This window comes from Ptiloglossa arizonensis, chromosome 1 (genome assembly GCF_051014685.1).
Source record: "Ptiloglossa arizonensis isolate GNS036 chromosome 1, iyPtiAriz1_principal, whole genome shotgun sequence".
Classification (NCBI taxonomy): Eukaryota; Metazoa; Arthropoda; class Insecta; order Hymenoptera; family Colletidae; genus Ptiloglossa; species Ptiloglossa arizonensis.
This window is the reverse complement of record NC_135048.1, coordinates 2,187,171-2,205,161: the sequence shown is the minus strand read 5'-3', so window position 1 is coordinate 2,205,161 and position 17,991 is coordinate 2,187,171. Positions and strand designations below refer to the sequence as shown.

Below are 17,991 nucleotides of genomic sequence, written 5' to 3'. Positions count from 1 at the left end.
AAAAATACGGGTGATCGCGCGGTTAATCATTCGCGATGCCATCCCTAAGAATTTGGATCCACAGCCAACGTTACGTTTAAGTGTTGGTAGTATAGCAGCATGCGTTAAGGCGAATGCAATCTGCATAGAATCACAGAGTGTACACACGCAGGATACTGTACATACGAAAGTGCGAATGCACTTTGGAGCCTTGAAACTGTACGTCCAACCGCGACTACGGATAACAGAGTCTATGAAAGGTGAGCCTTGGTCTCGTTCATAATACCAATCCGACTGCAGCAACAGTGCACTTTTACCGTGTCTGTGACTGTTACTCGTCGGCGTACAGTATGTTGTTGACACCCTATATTACAGTGATCCTTACCGGGCCCCACTCTTTAAACCGACCGGACGCGCTCAGATTTTACTTTCGTTCAAGTATCAGTCTTAGTTCAGGTTTGCCGCTATATGTTGTTGCACATACCCGGTGCGACTCTTGCGAAACAACGAGGCAAATGATTTCTATAGTGCGTTAATATAAGAGTGATCACTCTCGTACAGGTACACGCGAAACAGTTTTGGAAAAATGTCGATGTGCGCGAGACGAAGTCCGCTCGACGATATATTTGTCTTCCTGTTGCGGTGAGTGTTGTTTCCGCTTTCATTCAGCGAGATAACCGATGCCGGAGCCTATTTCGTGTACGCTGGCTGTTGTGAAGCTTCGCGCTGTTTAGATAGAAGACCAACACCGTGTCAAGTAACTCTTTGCGGTGTAAGACTTTTACTCTCTTTGGGCATTTTGTGCACAGGGAGGGTGTAACGAGACAAAAATCGAAGCGGTGATGAAACACATTTATCTAATATTTTTGGGGGACTTTACAGTTTTGGAATTTTCAAAAGAAACAGTGGTCGGCTGGGATGACTGTCATAAAAATATGGTTTAAACGGTTCGAACCACTGTTCATCGAGCAAATACGTAGGATGCATTGTTGAAATAAACGATCACCGATATTAACCATCGTGCTTGAATGGACCAATCTTTTTAGCGGTCACACGAACTGATCACAGTGCTGCAAAGAGTTAACCGTTAGAATACAGTTTCATTGATCGTTATCTATATGTAATTTGAAAATAACTAAAGACACGGATATTTGTGCTTTTCAAATAGAAGCTATTCAATTGTAAGGCAAGTCGATTAGAACGTGGTACTATTCAAGAACGCATTATTTACATCACTTGTAAATATGTAAACGTCAGGAAATTGAAGCTACGATGGTATGTGCATGATTCTAATAGAAACATGTTTATATAAAACAAAATTGTGTGCAATGGCCTATTATTATTATCAAATACAGCATGTCGTTTCGAAATGATTAGAAATGTACATTTTAAATATTATTTCAATATTTAGTAAAAATTATAATTTCATAAGGAAATTTATATGAAACGTGCTTGTGTTTATTTACAAAGTAGAATTTGAATTTTTCAAGATTTAATTTTTCCATATTATACGTATATATTCTTTTCAAATATACCTCGAATATTTCCCCATCCTTTTAATGCTATAATAATTTCTGTTTTAGTCGTTATTGTAAATATATTTATTAAGAAAAATTGTAAACGTACTACGCAACAAAGTGTGTATTTTATACAAAACACATTATAGAATGAGTTCAATAACTTATACCACTGTATGACACAAGTGACGTATCACTACAAACTGTGGCTTCGGTTTTTCTTACGTAAGTTTTTCTTACATAATATCATCAAATAAAGTTTATCGGAAATTTACATTCAAAGGAATATTTTCTGTGAAAATTCTATATTTACTTAAATGTACAAAAATAAATTCTTCTATATTTCGTTTCACATTACATGCTATTAGTAATATAATCTAATGTTATATATCTGTCTATATTTTTCAAATAAAATTCATAATATGTATGAAATAAATAAATGTGAAATAAAAAATTGGAGAGCGTCGGTTAGTCGAACGCTATGAGTCAAATAACAAGAATGAAAAACCATTTATTTGAAACAATACAAAATAATTTTTGTTTTAAATAGACAAAGAAAAAAATATTACGCCGCTTTAATAGTAAATGCGAAGTACTTAGAAATTTTATAATATAAATTTGTACTTACGTTTGATTTGAATTTTAAAAAATTTTCCTATCGTAGATAGCATAGAAGGACGCAATATGTTAGTATTATCGCTTATCTGTGAAAGAGTTATATTAAAATTTTTATATTTGTTAGTCATAAAACTCGCCTGTATAATTGCATGGTAATTAGATTCTAAAAATGTTTGTATACAATATGTGATTAGAAACTCGTTGATATAAAGATACCTTAAAGTTAAACTCATCTGTTCCATTTTAAGTCATGAAAAGGTAAAAACTTATAACGTTGGGGTTTATCTTCTTTGTATTAAGAGTAATAAGTATTTTGCTACTTTGTTCTCTTATTGTTCTAGTAACATTTACAGGAGAAGTGGATATAATTCCTGAGCACAACCGTTAAATTAAAAATAAAATGCAATTACGTTAAATAATATTAATTAACATCGATTATTTAGTAAAAGAAGATTATTGTTTCAAAAGTAAGTTAAATAGATGCAAAATTTCAAAACGCGTCTAGTTACACATTAAACACCAATCAGGTTCGGAACAGTGCACACACAAGGCTTTATTTTTTCACAGAGCCTTTGGTTTCTTCGTTCAATTTATTTTGGATAAATTAAATGTTATCTTCTTGTCTGTACCTATTTTCATATACTCTATACACAGATAAATTTTTAAGAAATGATTTTTCAATTCCTCTAATCAAAAGTTGAGAGGTCGAATACCATTTGCAATTACTGGTTTCCATCAATTTACACAAGCACTAATCATGGAGTAAGAGACGATTGCGTAAGGAGATCACAAAAGAACCAGGAAGGAGTCTAAATGTCAAGCAGCGAGTTCTCGGATCTCCACTTAAGGTCGCATGAATTCGTTCCATCGGTGTATCGTACTAGATACGACCAAAAATCTAACCACCTAATAAATAACTGAGATATTTGTCGCCGTAATATACAATGTTAATAGGTGAATCGATAAATGAATTTAATACGTTAAGGAGAACAACGAACAATACCCCAAATACATTGAGAATAAATGTCATCTTCTGGATAAAGTCTCTGGGTTTCATTGCAATTCTTTAGATAAATGTTGAAACGAGTCACCCGATTCGTCCAGATCGGTTAACTAATTTTTTAACGAGAAGCCTAATTTACAGAGAAAACATGCGAAATTTCTCGTAACCATGGTCCTATTGCGTGAAAAAATAACTAGTTTTTACCACGTATACCGTTTCATTTGCAATGCGGATGTAAGAACGACGAGAACTCGTAATCCAAATGCGCCCAACCCCACGATTGTATTTTTAATGGTTGATCCTATCGCGCCATTGTCAAGTTGGATAATAAGACAACCATTGAATTTACATGAAAATTATTAAGTAACGTCAAGGTGTACCACTGTATGGTAGAAGTTACAGACGATTTCTCACGAGTTCACCTCTGGAAGATGCATCATTACCATAGCGACTTCAACTCCTTGTATATTCTCACGCTGTTAATGCTCAAGGTTTTCACATTGCCGTGAGGTTTTCAAGTTTTCGTTGCAGATAATATTAAATATTCTTTACCCTTTGAAGCAACAGTTTCTAAACTGTTCGAAGAACATCGGTTAAAAAGATGAAAAGGTTTCTGCATCCGAAATTTGTAGACAAAGATTTTCCTTTACGTTTAATTTTATCAATTTTGATCGATTGAATATTATTTACTCGTTGAATATAAAGCGTTATTTCAAAAGAAAGTCTCTGACCAAATTCAGTTATTGCGAAATGCCCACACTGATAGCTAATTATATTTATTACATTGTATATTGTAAATAATGTAACGTAAAACAAAAACTCGTAAAAATCCAAACAACATATTTATATAATTCTAGTTTCTTCAACTAAAATTTGTTACATGAAAATGAATGGTATATTTAAAATAATGCAAGAATAATATACTCCAACAATTGTGAAACTTTAATGTTGGATTTTAATGTTTTCTACATTCAAAATTTTGAATTCGAAGTAGAATTCAAAAAGATCGTAAATTTTTATTAGATTTGAATGTAGTAATATAATACGGTTTTAGTTTTTTTTAACAATTACAAATTATTAGAACAATTACACTTATCTGAAAACATTTCGAATAGGTTTATTTTTTTATTCGTGTCTACAATGTCTGCGTAAGTAAAATAAATTTGCGCAATTAGTTTTCAGTTTTTATTTGTGCTAAACTTTCAATAGATACATGGTTAAAAAATAATATATTCCGTGTGTTTTTAAATGAAAACGTGTACAAGAATATGCAGAGCATTTAGTGCACATTTGGTCATATTCATATTTAGAGCTAACCAATTTTGTTTTTTTTTTTTCGATATTACTACAAACAACAATATATCTGAAAATCGTTTAATAAAATATAATTTTGTCAAATCCGAACCACTTCGAAGCAGAATATTTAAAATTAGATGCAATAAAATAGGTAGTTCACACGAAGTGTTTTAAACTTTTAGAGAATTACTATGCAGCGTGTTTCAGAACCATAAGTCGAGACCATAACACGATCGATAAATGGAGCTCAAAATGATAAACAAAAAGAGTTTTAATGAACATAGTTTTGCAAACTAATTGCTTTCAAGGTATTCAGCTTTTTATTTTCTTAACGCAGTTTCTTTCACGATTGCATCTAGTTAAATAATGTAGATTCTACAAGGTAGAGTAATTGTCATCTCGACTAGAGTGGGTAGCTATCTCGACTAGACTAAATACCTGTCTTGACAATTCAGAAGATCAACAATTTCGACATAGATTAGTTTTATTTACATTTCTCATAATAACGTGATTCACTTCACGATCGCAAAGTTATCATTTCTCTTGCTTGGAGCAATTCATTACGGTATTTGTTGACCCCAACGTTAATTTCATGTAACGAAATTATTAATTATTTCACAACCTATTTGTCAATGATGAGCCAAATCATAATGATAACACATCCATTGCCAAACACACCTGTAACTTGTTCATACATATTCTGACCTGTTGAGATATCAATAATTTTACGTGAGATGTGCACGATTTGAGTACAAAATTCATGTGTAAATGCCGCTTAACTAGTTGAAGCAAAGTTTTAAAGAACTTTCACCGAATAATATTTTAGAAAATCTGATAAACGAGTAATAGCAAATCTGTGTACGTAGAAATAGATTTAGTTCTATACAAGAATTCAAATTTGTAACAGTAACAAGCAGAGGCATCAGTTTCATTGAAATAAAATTTTTGTTTCTGTTATGAATGTTTTCTTGTTTGACTAAATAGCTCGACGAGTACTTGAGAATTAATAATGCAACATTATTATTTAACGACTGAATAACCACGAAACATATGTGTGTGCCGTAAATATTCACCAACTAGAGAACATTCAGAAAGCAGAATTTTATTATTTAAACCGGCATAAATTTATAGAGAATTAAGAAGAACTGGACATGTATCTTTTTGTTTCTGCTAACTTTTCTTTTATGGTTCAAAAGAGTAAAGCACCTTCTTCAAAGTTTATCAACCGAAATAGTTTTTCTACAGTTAATGTAACCTGGTGCAGGTAAATATTATATGCATCGTACATCCATCCAGATGGTTTAGGGGACTCGTTATAAGTTGTCAGCCTTTGTACATACGCTGACGATATCAGTGTCTAACTTTGTGCCAAAATGAAAATATTATGTGCAAAGAAGGAAAAAAAAAGACGAAAAGGACTAACTCCTACAATTAATTATGCATTATTTCAATTGTGATTTCAATGGGGCAGTGAACAGACATAACGAAAAACTTTATTTCTCGCAATCAAGTACATTGTATTTCTATATCAGTTTGCGTATATAATAAAATTTATCACAATGATAAATTTTATCACTTCGATACACACTGACCAACTATTATTCTACTATCGTATAACGCATCTTAACGCAGAAAAATAATGATAACGAAGTAGACCGATTTTTAACTATTACAGCCATCCATAAAAAGTATAACAATTCCCGCTTTTAAGTAACGTATTTATCATTAATGTATATTTCTTTTCATAATTAATGGATTAATTCTTAAAGAATGATTGAAAATGAAATTTTTCTATTTTCACGTGATTATTATTATTATTATTTCTGTTACACCGATGATTAAAATGTTTGCCCTCTACCGTTCACAAATTCTTATTATAAAATTACGAAATTGAATTAGAAATTTTCAGTCTGACCATACTGCTTATAAGAAATAAATTAAATTTAAAATATCAACGTGTATAGTTACCACGGTTATTGTAATCCAGTTCCAATTTCTTTTTCTCATTCTCACGCTACTAATGTTAAAGTAATTTTCTACAATAGTATCTCTTTCAACTTTACTACAGATAATTGATGAATCCTGTTTTCTCACGAAACTACCGTTAAAGGATCTAGAATTACTGCAAGATTCTCGTTACTCGCTATTGAGCAAGTCCTTTCTGTTCTCGCACAATTATTCCTTAAAGGTCTACTATTGCCATTCAGTTTTCTGTGAACGTAGATCGGCAACATTTTTAATTTCCACGCCATAGATATTCGAAATTTTAATATACTACATCCAGCATTACGTACGAACAAGTTTATAATTCCTATCCTTAGATTCCGATTCGCAGATTCCTCGCCTTGTTCGTACTCGTCGAGGGTACAACGTTGCCGTCAAACATGTTACTGGATCTGAATAGACGTACAAATGTTTCGATGGAGAAGTACCATCAAGCAGAACGAGCGATCCTGAACTCGCACACACATTTAGCCCATGGTTCTCCGTCATGGTTCCTTGGCGCATCCCACGCAATAACCGAGCACGCGCAAAACCTGTCGAGGAAAGCCCTACGGATCGAAACAATGGCCGTGATGTTGGTGGAAGCGTTGAACATGTCATCGAAACAGGCATCTTTCGTGTTACCTTCCGTAGCTGCTATCAATTGCCCCGAGACGGCCACCTTTCTGCAAGTAATGGCCAGTTGCAAAGGAATTGATCCTCGCTATAGAACGCATACCGGAAAATGCAATAACGGTTTGCATCCAAATTGGGGAGCTGCTCTAGAAGCTTACGTGAGACTCCTACCACCTGAATACGTAGACGGAGTCTCTCTACCACGTACGGATTTACCTAGCGCCAGAGAAGTCTCTTCGAGGGTACATTCCGGTGGATTGGATCTTAAACATCCGTATCTGATGGCACTCACCGCGCTATTTGGCCAATTTCTGGTTCACGATCTCGTGCATACTCCTAAGATGGAACTACCTGACGGCGCGAAATTGAAATGTTGCGACGTGGATTATGAACATTTCCATCCAGAATGCTTTCCGATGCGGGCCAATAATGCTCTAGGGTGTATGGAATATTCGAGATCCGCGCCGCATCCAGGAAACTCGCTACAGGTATGAAAAATATACGCGTACACGGTATACTCCTGAAAAATTCTTACGAAGCTGTAACAAGAACAATTTAAACGTCGCATTGTTACAGAATTGTACAAGATCGATAGTTTATTCTGGAATTATTTTAAACGAGATAAATACTACACTGAACGACATTCTTCCATCTCTCTGCTACAATCCCACGATGATAAGCCGCAGGCACTCGAATTTTTTCGATATACTCGTATCTAAGGTTCATGGCATACACACAGTTTTTCTATCGATGGATGTAAAGGCTGCTTTAATCTACTCTTTTGTAATCTACTATTCGGTAACGATAAAATAAGACGTCTATTAATAACGTTTATTATAAGAATATTTCGTTTACCAGGAAAGTAGGTGCTCGATAAAGTACTAGGATATTAATAACATGCAATACAATACATTAATATCTTAGTACGGAAAATTTACACATTTTCGTTGTGTTATTTACACATCGCGAAAATTGTTGATTATTTACGTTTTCATAAAAATTGAATTTTTATCAAAATTAATACATTTCATAGAAATGGGTTTCCAATTGCTATCAGTAACCATTCTTAATTCTCGAATAGAGGACTGAAGGTATCTTCTTCTCTATTATGATTATTATCATCTTTCAATGTTATAGAAATTGTTTATATACAAAGTTGGATTAAAACAAGATCGCCAACGTCTCGAATGAATATTTTTCTTAAAAACTATATGGAATTGCCTGATTCGTCAGATAAACTTATTTGGTACAATTTATACCATTCTTTTGATTGTTAATTGACAAGAATTTGATACCTCCACATATTTATAACTCCCTCTCTTTTTAAATAATAAAGAAAAATTAATAAAAGAACAGGTATCCAATACACGAACTGGATAGCGCGCATTGATCATAGAGCGAAATATGTAGGTTTTTTCCGACGTTGTGTAAAATTTGGAGAAATGGAAGTATCTTATTACTAAACTGCACCCTTCGATTGAAAATGCGCGCGCCATGCCAAGAACCTCAATTACAATTGCTTAACACAAATTGCAGAAAACATTTAGCTCGGCAGCAATCTCTCACATGATTAAACAGCGATCAACGAGAAATTTTTCACGAACTTGAGCAACTATTTCTTTGTTACGGACCGTTAAAGGTCGACCTAGGTGTGCATCATCTTTAAAGGATTCTCGACCCACTTTAAATCTTCTAATCCATTGGTAAACTCATTCCGATAATGATCACCGAATACAGTTTTCAGCATTTGCAAAGTTTCTACGGTCATTTTTCCCATTCTTTACTTAATGCGCAGTCTTTGTTCTCGCCCTCGATTCGTAAACGCGATCGTCAATCTTGAATGAGATATTTCAAGCTCTCACGTTTTTACCAGTGATGCTGCTCATGACTTTCGCGTTCATACTTCGTGGCTTATATTGCCATCCTTTGGAAAGAAAATGTTCCGAAGCTAGTTGCTGCTCGAAAGCCTTAAGCGATGTCGTCTGTATGTTCGAACTTGAACACAAAAAATGATGGGTTTGCTTCGCCACCGATAATTTCTACGCATCGAAAATAGTTTTAATAAGAGAATCAAATTTTTCGTAGTTTTTTTCAACGAATCCCGTACACTCATCTGCGAAATTCTTCCGCTCGTTCCTGACGCTCACAAGTTGATGATGGTTTTCGTAGCACCTTCTTTTTCGTTAATTGCACGTTTGCGGACTTTGTTGAACATTCGAAACATTAATATTCAAAACATTAATGTTGAATCACTAGCTTCGCCGTAGTTATTTGTAGCTTTCTCCTTTCTGCAGGGTATTTCAGAAGCAGGTAGTCAAAATTTCAAAGTATATTCTACTTACAGTACGAATGAACAAATATTATACATGGGTCCTAAAACGCTACTTTTTCTTTTTCTTTTTCTTTTAATAAACACTTTTTATTTATGACTAAGTTTGGTAAGAATTTTTCCAAATACACACTTGTCAATAATACTAACATATATTACACGACGAGTGTAATTGTCAATGACCTTCGATGAGGGGAACGCAACAATTTTAAACATTGTGTTCACTTTAACCTTCTCACTGCAGTTTATTTTTTAACGATTGTAGTTACAAATGTATGTAAAAATTAAACATAAGAATAAAAAATCTTAGCGTTGTCTTCCTTTAATTCGAGTACTTGGAACAATGTTATTACCCGTAACAATTAACCCTTGCAGGACGAGCATGGGTCACTCGAGACCCAAGTTTTACGACAACTAAAACTGTCACTTGAACCTCCAGGTCGGCAAAAAGTAAATTATGATCATTCGGCGTAGGAATCACTTATTTGACAAACATTAGCTATTTTACCGACCTTACGTTAGTCGTCTTTCAGACATTCAACAGAACGATCTAAGTATTTCAAGAATTCTTTTCGCACGTTTAGAATTATCAACCAACAGCTACATAAACGTGGAAGATGTTATATTCGTATAAAAAAGGCTAAAAAATTAACTTCCGCGTGTAAAGTGTCAACGACACATTTGTAATAATGATTGTATTCGCGAAAATACAATTTTGCGTAGAAATTGTACAGAAAATTAATAAATATTATTTATTTCATATAAATATTCAAGTTTCTCTTTCCTCTATAATTCACCTATTCTTTCGTAATGATTTATAAATTCGTTACAATAAACCTGTATTTTATCTCTGTAATGAACCTATTAATAAAGTGCAAGGAGAAAAAATTACACTTTGGAATCTGTCTATGCGTGATTTTGGCACGAGTCAGAAACGAGTCAGCTTCGGCTTCCACGAAGTTCGTCCTCCAATGGTTAAAGACTAAAAAGTATTAAGTGTTCAATTTTATTGTCGCAATTTGAAGTGCACCGCTTCAAATAACGAAGAATATTTATCATAGTATTCGATCGGCGATGTTTGAAAGGAGTTTTCTGATTTAGGGATGCAAATTGGGTCCTCGACAGCAGATCAACCAGGCATCGTCGTACTTGGACCTGTCTCCGGTTTATGGGAGTTCCGAAGACATAGCGAAAGCTCTGCGATCCGGTAAGGGCGGTTTGCTTAATACGCAGAGGAAGAACTTGCCCATGCCTTCGCCGAAGTACGAAAGTTGCAGAAGCGCGAACAAAGCTTTCCCGTGTTTTCTTAGCGGGGATTCGCGGGTAAACGAGAACCCCGGTCTCACTCTAATGCACGTACTTTTTCTACGGGAGCATAACCGAGTCGCTACAGAGCTGGGACAACTGAATCCTCAGTGGGGCGACGAGAGACTCTACCAGGAAGCAAGAAGGATCGTTATCGCGGAAATGGAGCATATAACTTATAACGAGTTTCTGCCCGTTGTTCTCGGCGAAACAAGTCTCGACAAGTACGTGCACTTTCTTTCGCGTTATAATTAATTCAACGGATTGGCAAGTTGTATTTATTCGAGAAACAAATACGCGAAAATTGTAATACGACTTACCGTTTTCGAGAATTTATTAATTTATCGATACATTGCTCACCCTTGGATTCAAAGACCTCTTAAAAGAAAAGAAATCGGTCTATGCAAGAACTTTAAGAAAATTAACTTTTTTACATGGTCAGTACGGTGCTTAAAACTGTCGAGATACATAATAAGTTGAATGAAAAAGTACATTTAAGTACTTAAATACTGGTAACATTTCAAAGTAGTATTATTTATACGATTGTATTACATATTTTTAAACATACTATTAACCACTATACAATAAGGTTCTTTAAACTCTTATTTGAATTCACTCCGTTGGGTTGAGCCATAAATAATTACCGTTTCCTCATTACCGTATATAACCTTTTTCCATTTATTTGGTAATTTGTCAATTTTCGATACAAAAAAGAAAAGAAAAAAAATAGCTCATTTAATGAAAAAAAGAAAAGAAAAAAACGTTTAAACGAACTTCCCCCTTCCAATGAAAATGAATCCAAATACGACTTTATTCGGACTACTTGCACTTACGAGCAATTGAATTGGTACACTATGTATATGTTGTGCAAGATATTTTCTCTAAACTATCAAATTCATCAGCAGTATCTCTTTTTACTATTAAGAAAAATATTCGATACGAGTCTTTAAAATAAAACAACAGTTTTCAGCAAATATTATTAGATTTGAAAAGAACTATTCTAAAATACGAATATTTATATATTATATCAATTTAAGAAGAACATGCGACGTTCCTTATCCTGGACTATGGGGGTCGAGTAAATTTTGACACCCTATCTGTAACGTAAGTTTGGGTAGGTGGAAACGAGTATAGATGAGAACTTAAACGTTTTATCCTACGTAGGCGAATTTTGTCTGGCGATGTTCTATCTTGTCTCGTAGATACGCATGTACCGTAGGTTATTCCCGAAGTACAACTAGCCACTAACAATAAGTCAAGTATCGTAGGAAGAAAGAAAGATCCGTCCTGAGAGGAATTGCAAGTCGCGATTGGATTAGGCATTTACTCAGCCTTCGTAATGGCTGCGCCTAAGTAAAAATTCCTCGTCGCTGTCCACATTCCCCTTGCTCGTGCTACCACTTTCCCCTTGACCTGAGACTGATCTTTCTTTCTCCCTACAATACACACACGTCACTGGATTCGACTATCGCTTAGGCTTGAACAACGTCAAGAAACGTTCTTCTTACGCTGCGATACCCCCGAGACAGCACACTCGTACTCTCGTCTATAGATGCAACGTTTCATATAACGTATACCATAAATTATGGACGGATGTTATACAATGTACAATACGTGACACAAGCGATTCACACGTATGGTAATCTATCGCGTGAATTATTAGTTGCGAACATAAAGGCGTTCAGAGATCACGTCTCAACGAAAAGACTGATTGTAACTGTTATTAATTTCAATGATAAAAGCACGCGTTAGCATCGATGAATTTCAAAAAATAATCAAAAGTAGATTATTCGACTTATCGACACGAATTCCAATGACGCGCAAGCCAAGTTTGTGAAACGTTCGTCACGTTACATTACATGTTGCATTATAATTTATGTACAATGTTTCGCACATTTCTAGCTATTGTATTTTATGATCTATTTAAAGGTATCAGTTACGTTTAACGCATCGAGGTCATTTCCGAGGCTACGATACCCGTACAGATGCGACACTTTCGAATTCTGTTGCGTCCGCTGGACTCTTCTTCGTCGCTGCACTGACCCCAAAAACCCTCGACCTAGTTGACTCACGATCGGCGTTAAAGTCTGGAGAAAGGTCCTTATTATCGGCCTTCTACGCTCCGCAGGAGTTTTATGAAGCTGGTGCTATTGATCGTCTGATCTCTGGTGCTACAGGTCAGTTGAAATTACTTGTGAATATATAATATTTTTCACGAAACACATCCTTCTGCGTTTCGTAAGATCCAACGAATTGCGAAGCACGCAATAGCCGATAATTATTACGTTGCTATACCAGACACGGTTAATTCTGTTGGCGTCCGTTTCGTAAAATCGATTACAATTGTATTAAATATAAATTATAAATTACAAATTCCCGAAGATTTTATAGTAACTTTTATAGTAAAATTAAATTTCACAAGAAAAGTAAAATGTCTCCCGAGCAGGCATTAAACATCATGATTCAATTGTAGGACTAACGAAGCTCCTGTTAAGCTATCGTATGTATTACATTAACAATAATTTCTCTAAAAACAGTTTATTTGGTATAATAACTTTCCGAAGCTTTCACACGAAACATGAAAACCTTATAGCTTTCAAACAAATCTTTTATAAATTTGAACTTTTAGGTATACATTTGGTCTTGCGTCAGTGGAAATATATCAGTTTTTAATTCTTTAAAAAATGCACATTTAAAATAAACAATTGTAAACAATATTAGCTTAAGAAAATCAATTTAATAACGAAAAATATAATTACCTGAATTTAAAATTAAATAAACTATTTAAAACTTTTTACATGACGCGAATTATGTTAAACGCAAAAAATAGCCTGTAACGTAATTATACATAAAATTAGATTAAACTTATTAAAGAAGCTATGATTTTTTTAAAAGAAAATTGCATTGCACATTTTTGTTTCGTTCCTACTGATTTACAATCGGATCTTGGAGCAGAGATTCTTAGTGCGGAGCAATGTATGCCAAATTACCGTTGGTTTGAGTAAATTATCCGACTTGTAGATATTTGTTGAAAAAATTACGTGTACAAACAATGCTTTAAATGACAAAGCTTTTAATACAACCTTTCGAAGCATGTCGAAGTTGAAAAGTGATAAGCAGCATTGCGTACATATTACATGAGACCTAATGTGTTAAATAAATAAATAAACAAATTTATTGCGATGACTTTTTTGAAATAATTATACCGAATGTAACAAATTTACATATTGCATAAATATTTTCATTATTTATTTTTATATAAATAATAATTAAGTATATAAAATACGACCCTAATCGTTAACCGTATAACTTAAAAAGAAACCGATAAATTTAGAAATTATATTTTTCGTTCAAGTAATAGTATTGATTTCCTTAGTAGCATATGTTTCTGATCATTTTCGTTAAAGTTTGAAAAACTTGCGTCGGTAAGTAATTTTGTTCTTGTAGAAAAAACTTCTTCCATCTGTAGATTGTTCTCAAAATTTTCTTCTTTAAATGGAGGAAACAAGAAATTTGGATCCTTTTTTTGAATAATCCAAATAAATGATTAAAAAACTGCCAATTCACTGACAAATTTGTATAAAAGACACTGCGTAGAAAAATAATCCTTTGTTAGCTTACCAGAATAATTATTGAAAAAACCTATACAAAAAGACTCTCGCTTACATTTTAACCACCCTTTTATATAAAATTTTATAAACAAATTCTTGACGTTTTAATACTTATACACGAAGTAAAATCGTGTATAAATTTATCGTTTACAATCATTTTGAAGAACTAAAATATGTGGCTGGAAACTTAAACTTTATTATATTAGTAGAATTAAGCACGGTTTATTAACAGTACAAATATGAATTGGGATTAAGTTTTATCGAATATTACTACAATTTATCGATACATTATCCCATGAGAACTTGGTTCTAATGGCGATCTAGGATGCAAGATTTAATTTCCATGACAGCGGGACATTCTAGGAAGCCTTTACCGCCAGGATTGAATGAAATCCTTTTGGAACGATACTTTCACGATGGAAAAAGCAACGATATTGCTGTAGATTACGCCGCACAAGTCATACAACAAGGAAGGGATCACGGTTTATCACCTTACGTCAGATGGCGAACATTCTGTGATTTGCCGGATATTAATAATTTTGAAGATCTTAGAGGATCAATGACCAAAGATACTATACAAAGACTTCGAACAGTTTATAAGTAAGTAAATATTTATGATAGTGTGTAATTATGTATACGATAAATAGTTGAATCAAAATATATAAGTATGCATATTTAGTTTATATAGTTGAATAAATCGAAGAAAATGAAACGAAACTTTAAGATTGCATTTAGTAAAATGTTTATTAAATGCAACAAAAATTCATTTACGTTAAATTTATTTTATCTGTTATTTAAGAATTTTAACAACCCGAGTGTTGTTCTTTTCTCTCCTCCTATCACTTGAATCTCTGGAGAAGAGGTCTTTGAGTGATTGATCCCCGTACGAGCCCCCAAATAACTGTTGCTCTGATGTGGTATATTAAAGTATATTTAATGATATTATATATTACAATGATAATAGTGTTAGATGTAGTGTCGGTGGTTAGTTTCGCTTGGTACGTCTTTTAGTTGTCTCGTCTTATCGTCTTTTTAGTCATACTGTCCGCGACACACTCTTCGGACATACTCTCGTCGTCATACTTTGTCACACTACCTTACTACGTTCTTCTCGCGCTCTATATAGTCATTCCCATTCATTCTCTTTCATTCCAATCCTCAGTCTCTCTCACTTCAGACATTCGGCCACGCTCGGCCATCCCAATCGCCCGTCTTTTCTAAACACTCTTCACTTTCTCCGAACCACATGTATTTCCTTTCATCCCCATGCATTCTCACGCTCGGTCGTCGCACAAAACCCCCTGTAAAGGATACTCGTGCCTTCCAGGAAAACTAGCGGGCCGATCGGCGCCAAATGTTTACTTTAACTCAAGTCCAACCGCGCACGTTATCTTGTTTAGGCCTACGCTCGAAGCAGGCCTAAGCGGACGCCGAAAATCCGATACTACACGAGTAATGCTTTAATTTCTTTTTCGGTAATACTTTACTGAAAAATATCATTTATATTAGGCGAGTTACAAAATTGCAACGAATATTTATTTATTTAAATCACAGATAAATGTTTAAAAAGAAGTTGAATGGTTTAAGGTCTAACAGCACTTTTTCGCAAATGAAAGAATTCCACATTTTCTTATATGTAACAATTATAAATTTTATATTAAAGTATCATAAATAGTACCATAAATTGATTTAAAAAATAAATTTTTTAAAACAACTTGTAGCCAATTTAATTCAGTTATAAAAAAGATGAGAGATAATGTATAAAATGTTTATTGTGTAATGGTGGAGCGTTTAAGCATTTTCTTAAATAATAGATGTATTTACCTACTGATGGAAAAATTTGCAACATAAACACTCTAGTATTTTACACGTAACGTTAAACTTCCTTAATCCATTTAAAGCGTTCCTTTACATTCTTTCTTTATCTGTCAATAAAAAATAGATGAGATATACATAAAAATTGTATTGCATATTTACTCATGGGTTTCAAACAGTCTAACATTAATCATTCTATGATTAAATACTGAATTATGCATACAATATTTATTTATTAAAATATGAAATATTATTGAACCTATTATAGTTTTCAATAGTAGTAACTTTGTTTTCTTAAAATTGTGATCTATCAATTTTCTTACTAAGTAATCAACTTTTAAAGCTGCTATGTAATGAAGTATTACATAAGAGTATATCTTTGATCAAATATAAATTTGTCATTTGAATTTAAGGATTTAAATATTATAGTATCTATAATTGTTATTCATAATTTATATATAAATTGATTATGATAATTTTCTATTTATATGGTGTTCAATATATAGAGATGTACAAGACATAGACCTAGTGACAGGAGCACTCTCTGAAGCACCTATATCTGATTCTGTTCTGGGACCAACATTTCTTTGTTTACTAGGCCGTACTTTTCGAAATCTTCGTTTCGGTAAGTGAGTTTTATTCAATCGTAAGAGTATTCATAAGACCCTGATTAACGCTCTGAAAATGTTCTTAAACGTTAGAAAGTTAAATATAATCACACTGGGCCCATTAACTACATATAAATAGATATATATGAAAATACAAAAATAAATAGACGAACTTGTTTACCTGCTTCTAATCATGGCAGCACATGTAGTTTTATATCCTGGGAAATTTTGTCTCATTGGACACATAGATAAATTCCTACTTTTGCTAAAATTTCTGGTAAACTACTCATAAATTTTACAAAGCTATATATTTACTTGACCAGAATCCATTTCTACTTAGTAGTATTGCTTTTGTTCATCAAAATACTGATAGAGGGTTTGAATCTAGTCGATAAGAATTCGAACATACTAATCGACAACTTTAATGAAATGCCTGAGAAAGTGATCTAAATGTGGAGGTAGGTGTGATATTATCGTATAAATATATCATTTAATACTTTTTAAACAAACTATGGAAACTAAACTTAACTATAAAATAATGACAAGAATTGACAACGAAGTGAGCTCATATAGATTAATCTAAGAGGGGGCTGGATTAATGGTTCCAGCCCAAGGGATCTCATTTACATTGTCAAATAATGTTTGTAAAATGCATAATCCTGCCACTAATAACGAACCAATGTAGAAGGAAACAGCGTTAAGCAGAGCCTTATTGTACATATACTTTACTTTTAGAATCAAGCTCATTAATATAATAAGTAATACACTATACAGGCGATAGATATTGGTATGAAAATGCAAACACTCCAGGCTCATTCCCCATAAACCAATTAGAAGAAATAAGGAAAATAACAATGGCACAAATATTGTGTTACAATGGTGACAGAGTGAACTTGATGCAGCCTAGAGCGTTCCTCCTGAGAGATCGTTTCTTGTAAGTTTGTTATTAATATTAAAGAAATAATAATTGTTCACTATTTTGCAGACAGAAGAAATAAATGAATGTTTGAATTTTCAGGAATGATGTGACAAATTGTTCAATACACATAATTGGATCACCTAATTTGTCATCCTGGAAAGAAAAAAACATTTCATAATTTTTATGCGGTTTATGCAGGATACGCACTTAACTGTGTAACGATGTATACTTAAATGTACATAACAAATGTTACTTTTAACTGTTATTAATTGAAGACATAAGTGTTTACGTTAAACGACATTGTTCCTTACACTAGGGAAATTATTACATAAATATTGCACTAATTTTTAAATGTATAAAAAATACAAAATC

The 17,991-nt window shown here is 33.4% G+C and overlaps 1 protein-coding gene across 4 annotated transcripts; it reads left to right on the top strand.

Annotated features, from left to right (window-relative positions):
- The first annotated feature begins 98 nt into the window (after positions 1-98).
- Positions 99-17,985, top strand: LOC143147875 (peroxidasin). 4 transcript variants are annotated; one of them, XM_076313564.1, is made up of 8 exons: positions 99-621; positions 6,749-7,520; positions 10,463-10,890; positions 12,596-12,843; positions 14,628-14,877; positions 16,599-16,717; positions 17,475-17,634; positions 17,719-17,985. In XM_076313564.1, exons 1-8 carry the CDS (start codon positions 566-568, stop codon positions 17,795-17,797), a joined length of 2,112 nt encoding a protein of 703 aa, XP_076169679.1. In that variant the 5' UTR covers positions 99-565; the 3' UTR covers positions 17,798-17,985. The 4 variants fall into 4 exon arrangements, with proteins under 4 accessions (XP_076169679.1, XP_076169685.1, XP_076169694.1 ...); XM_076313570.1 differs by having other exon boundaries at positions 6,735-7,520; XM_076313579.1 differs by having other exon boundaries at positions 114-239; positions 6,735-7,520.
- The last annotated feature ends 6 nt before the right edge of the window (positions 17,986-17,991 follow it).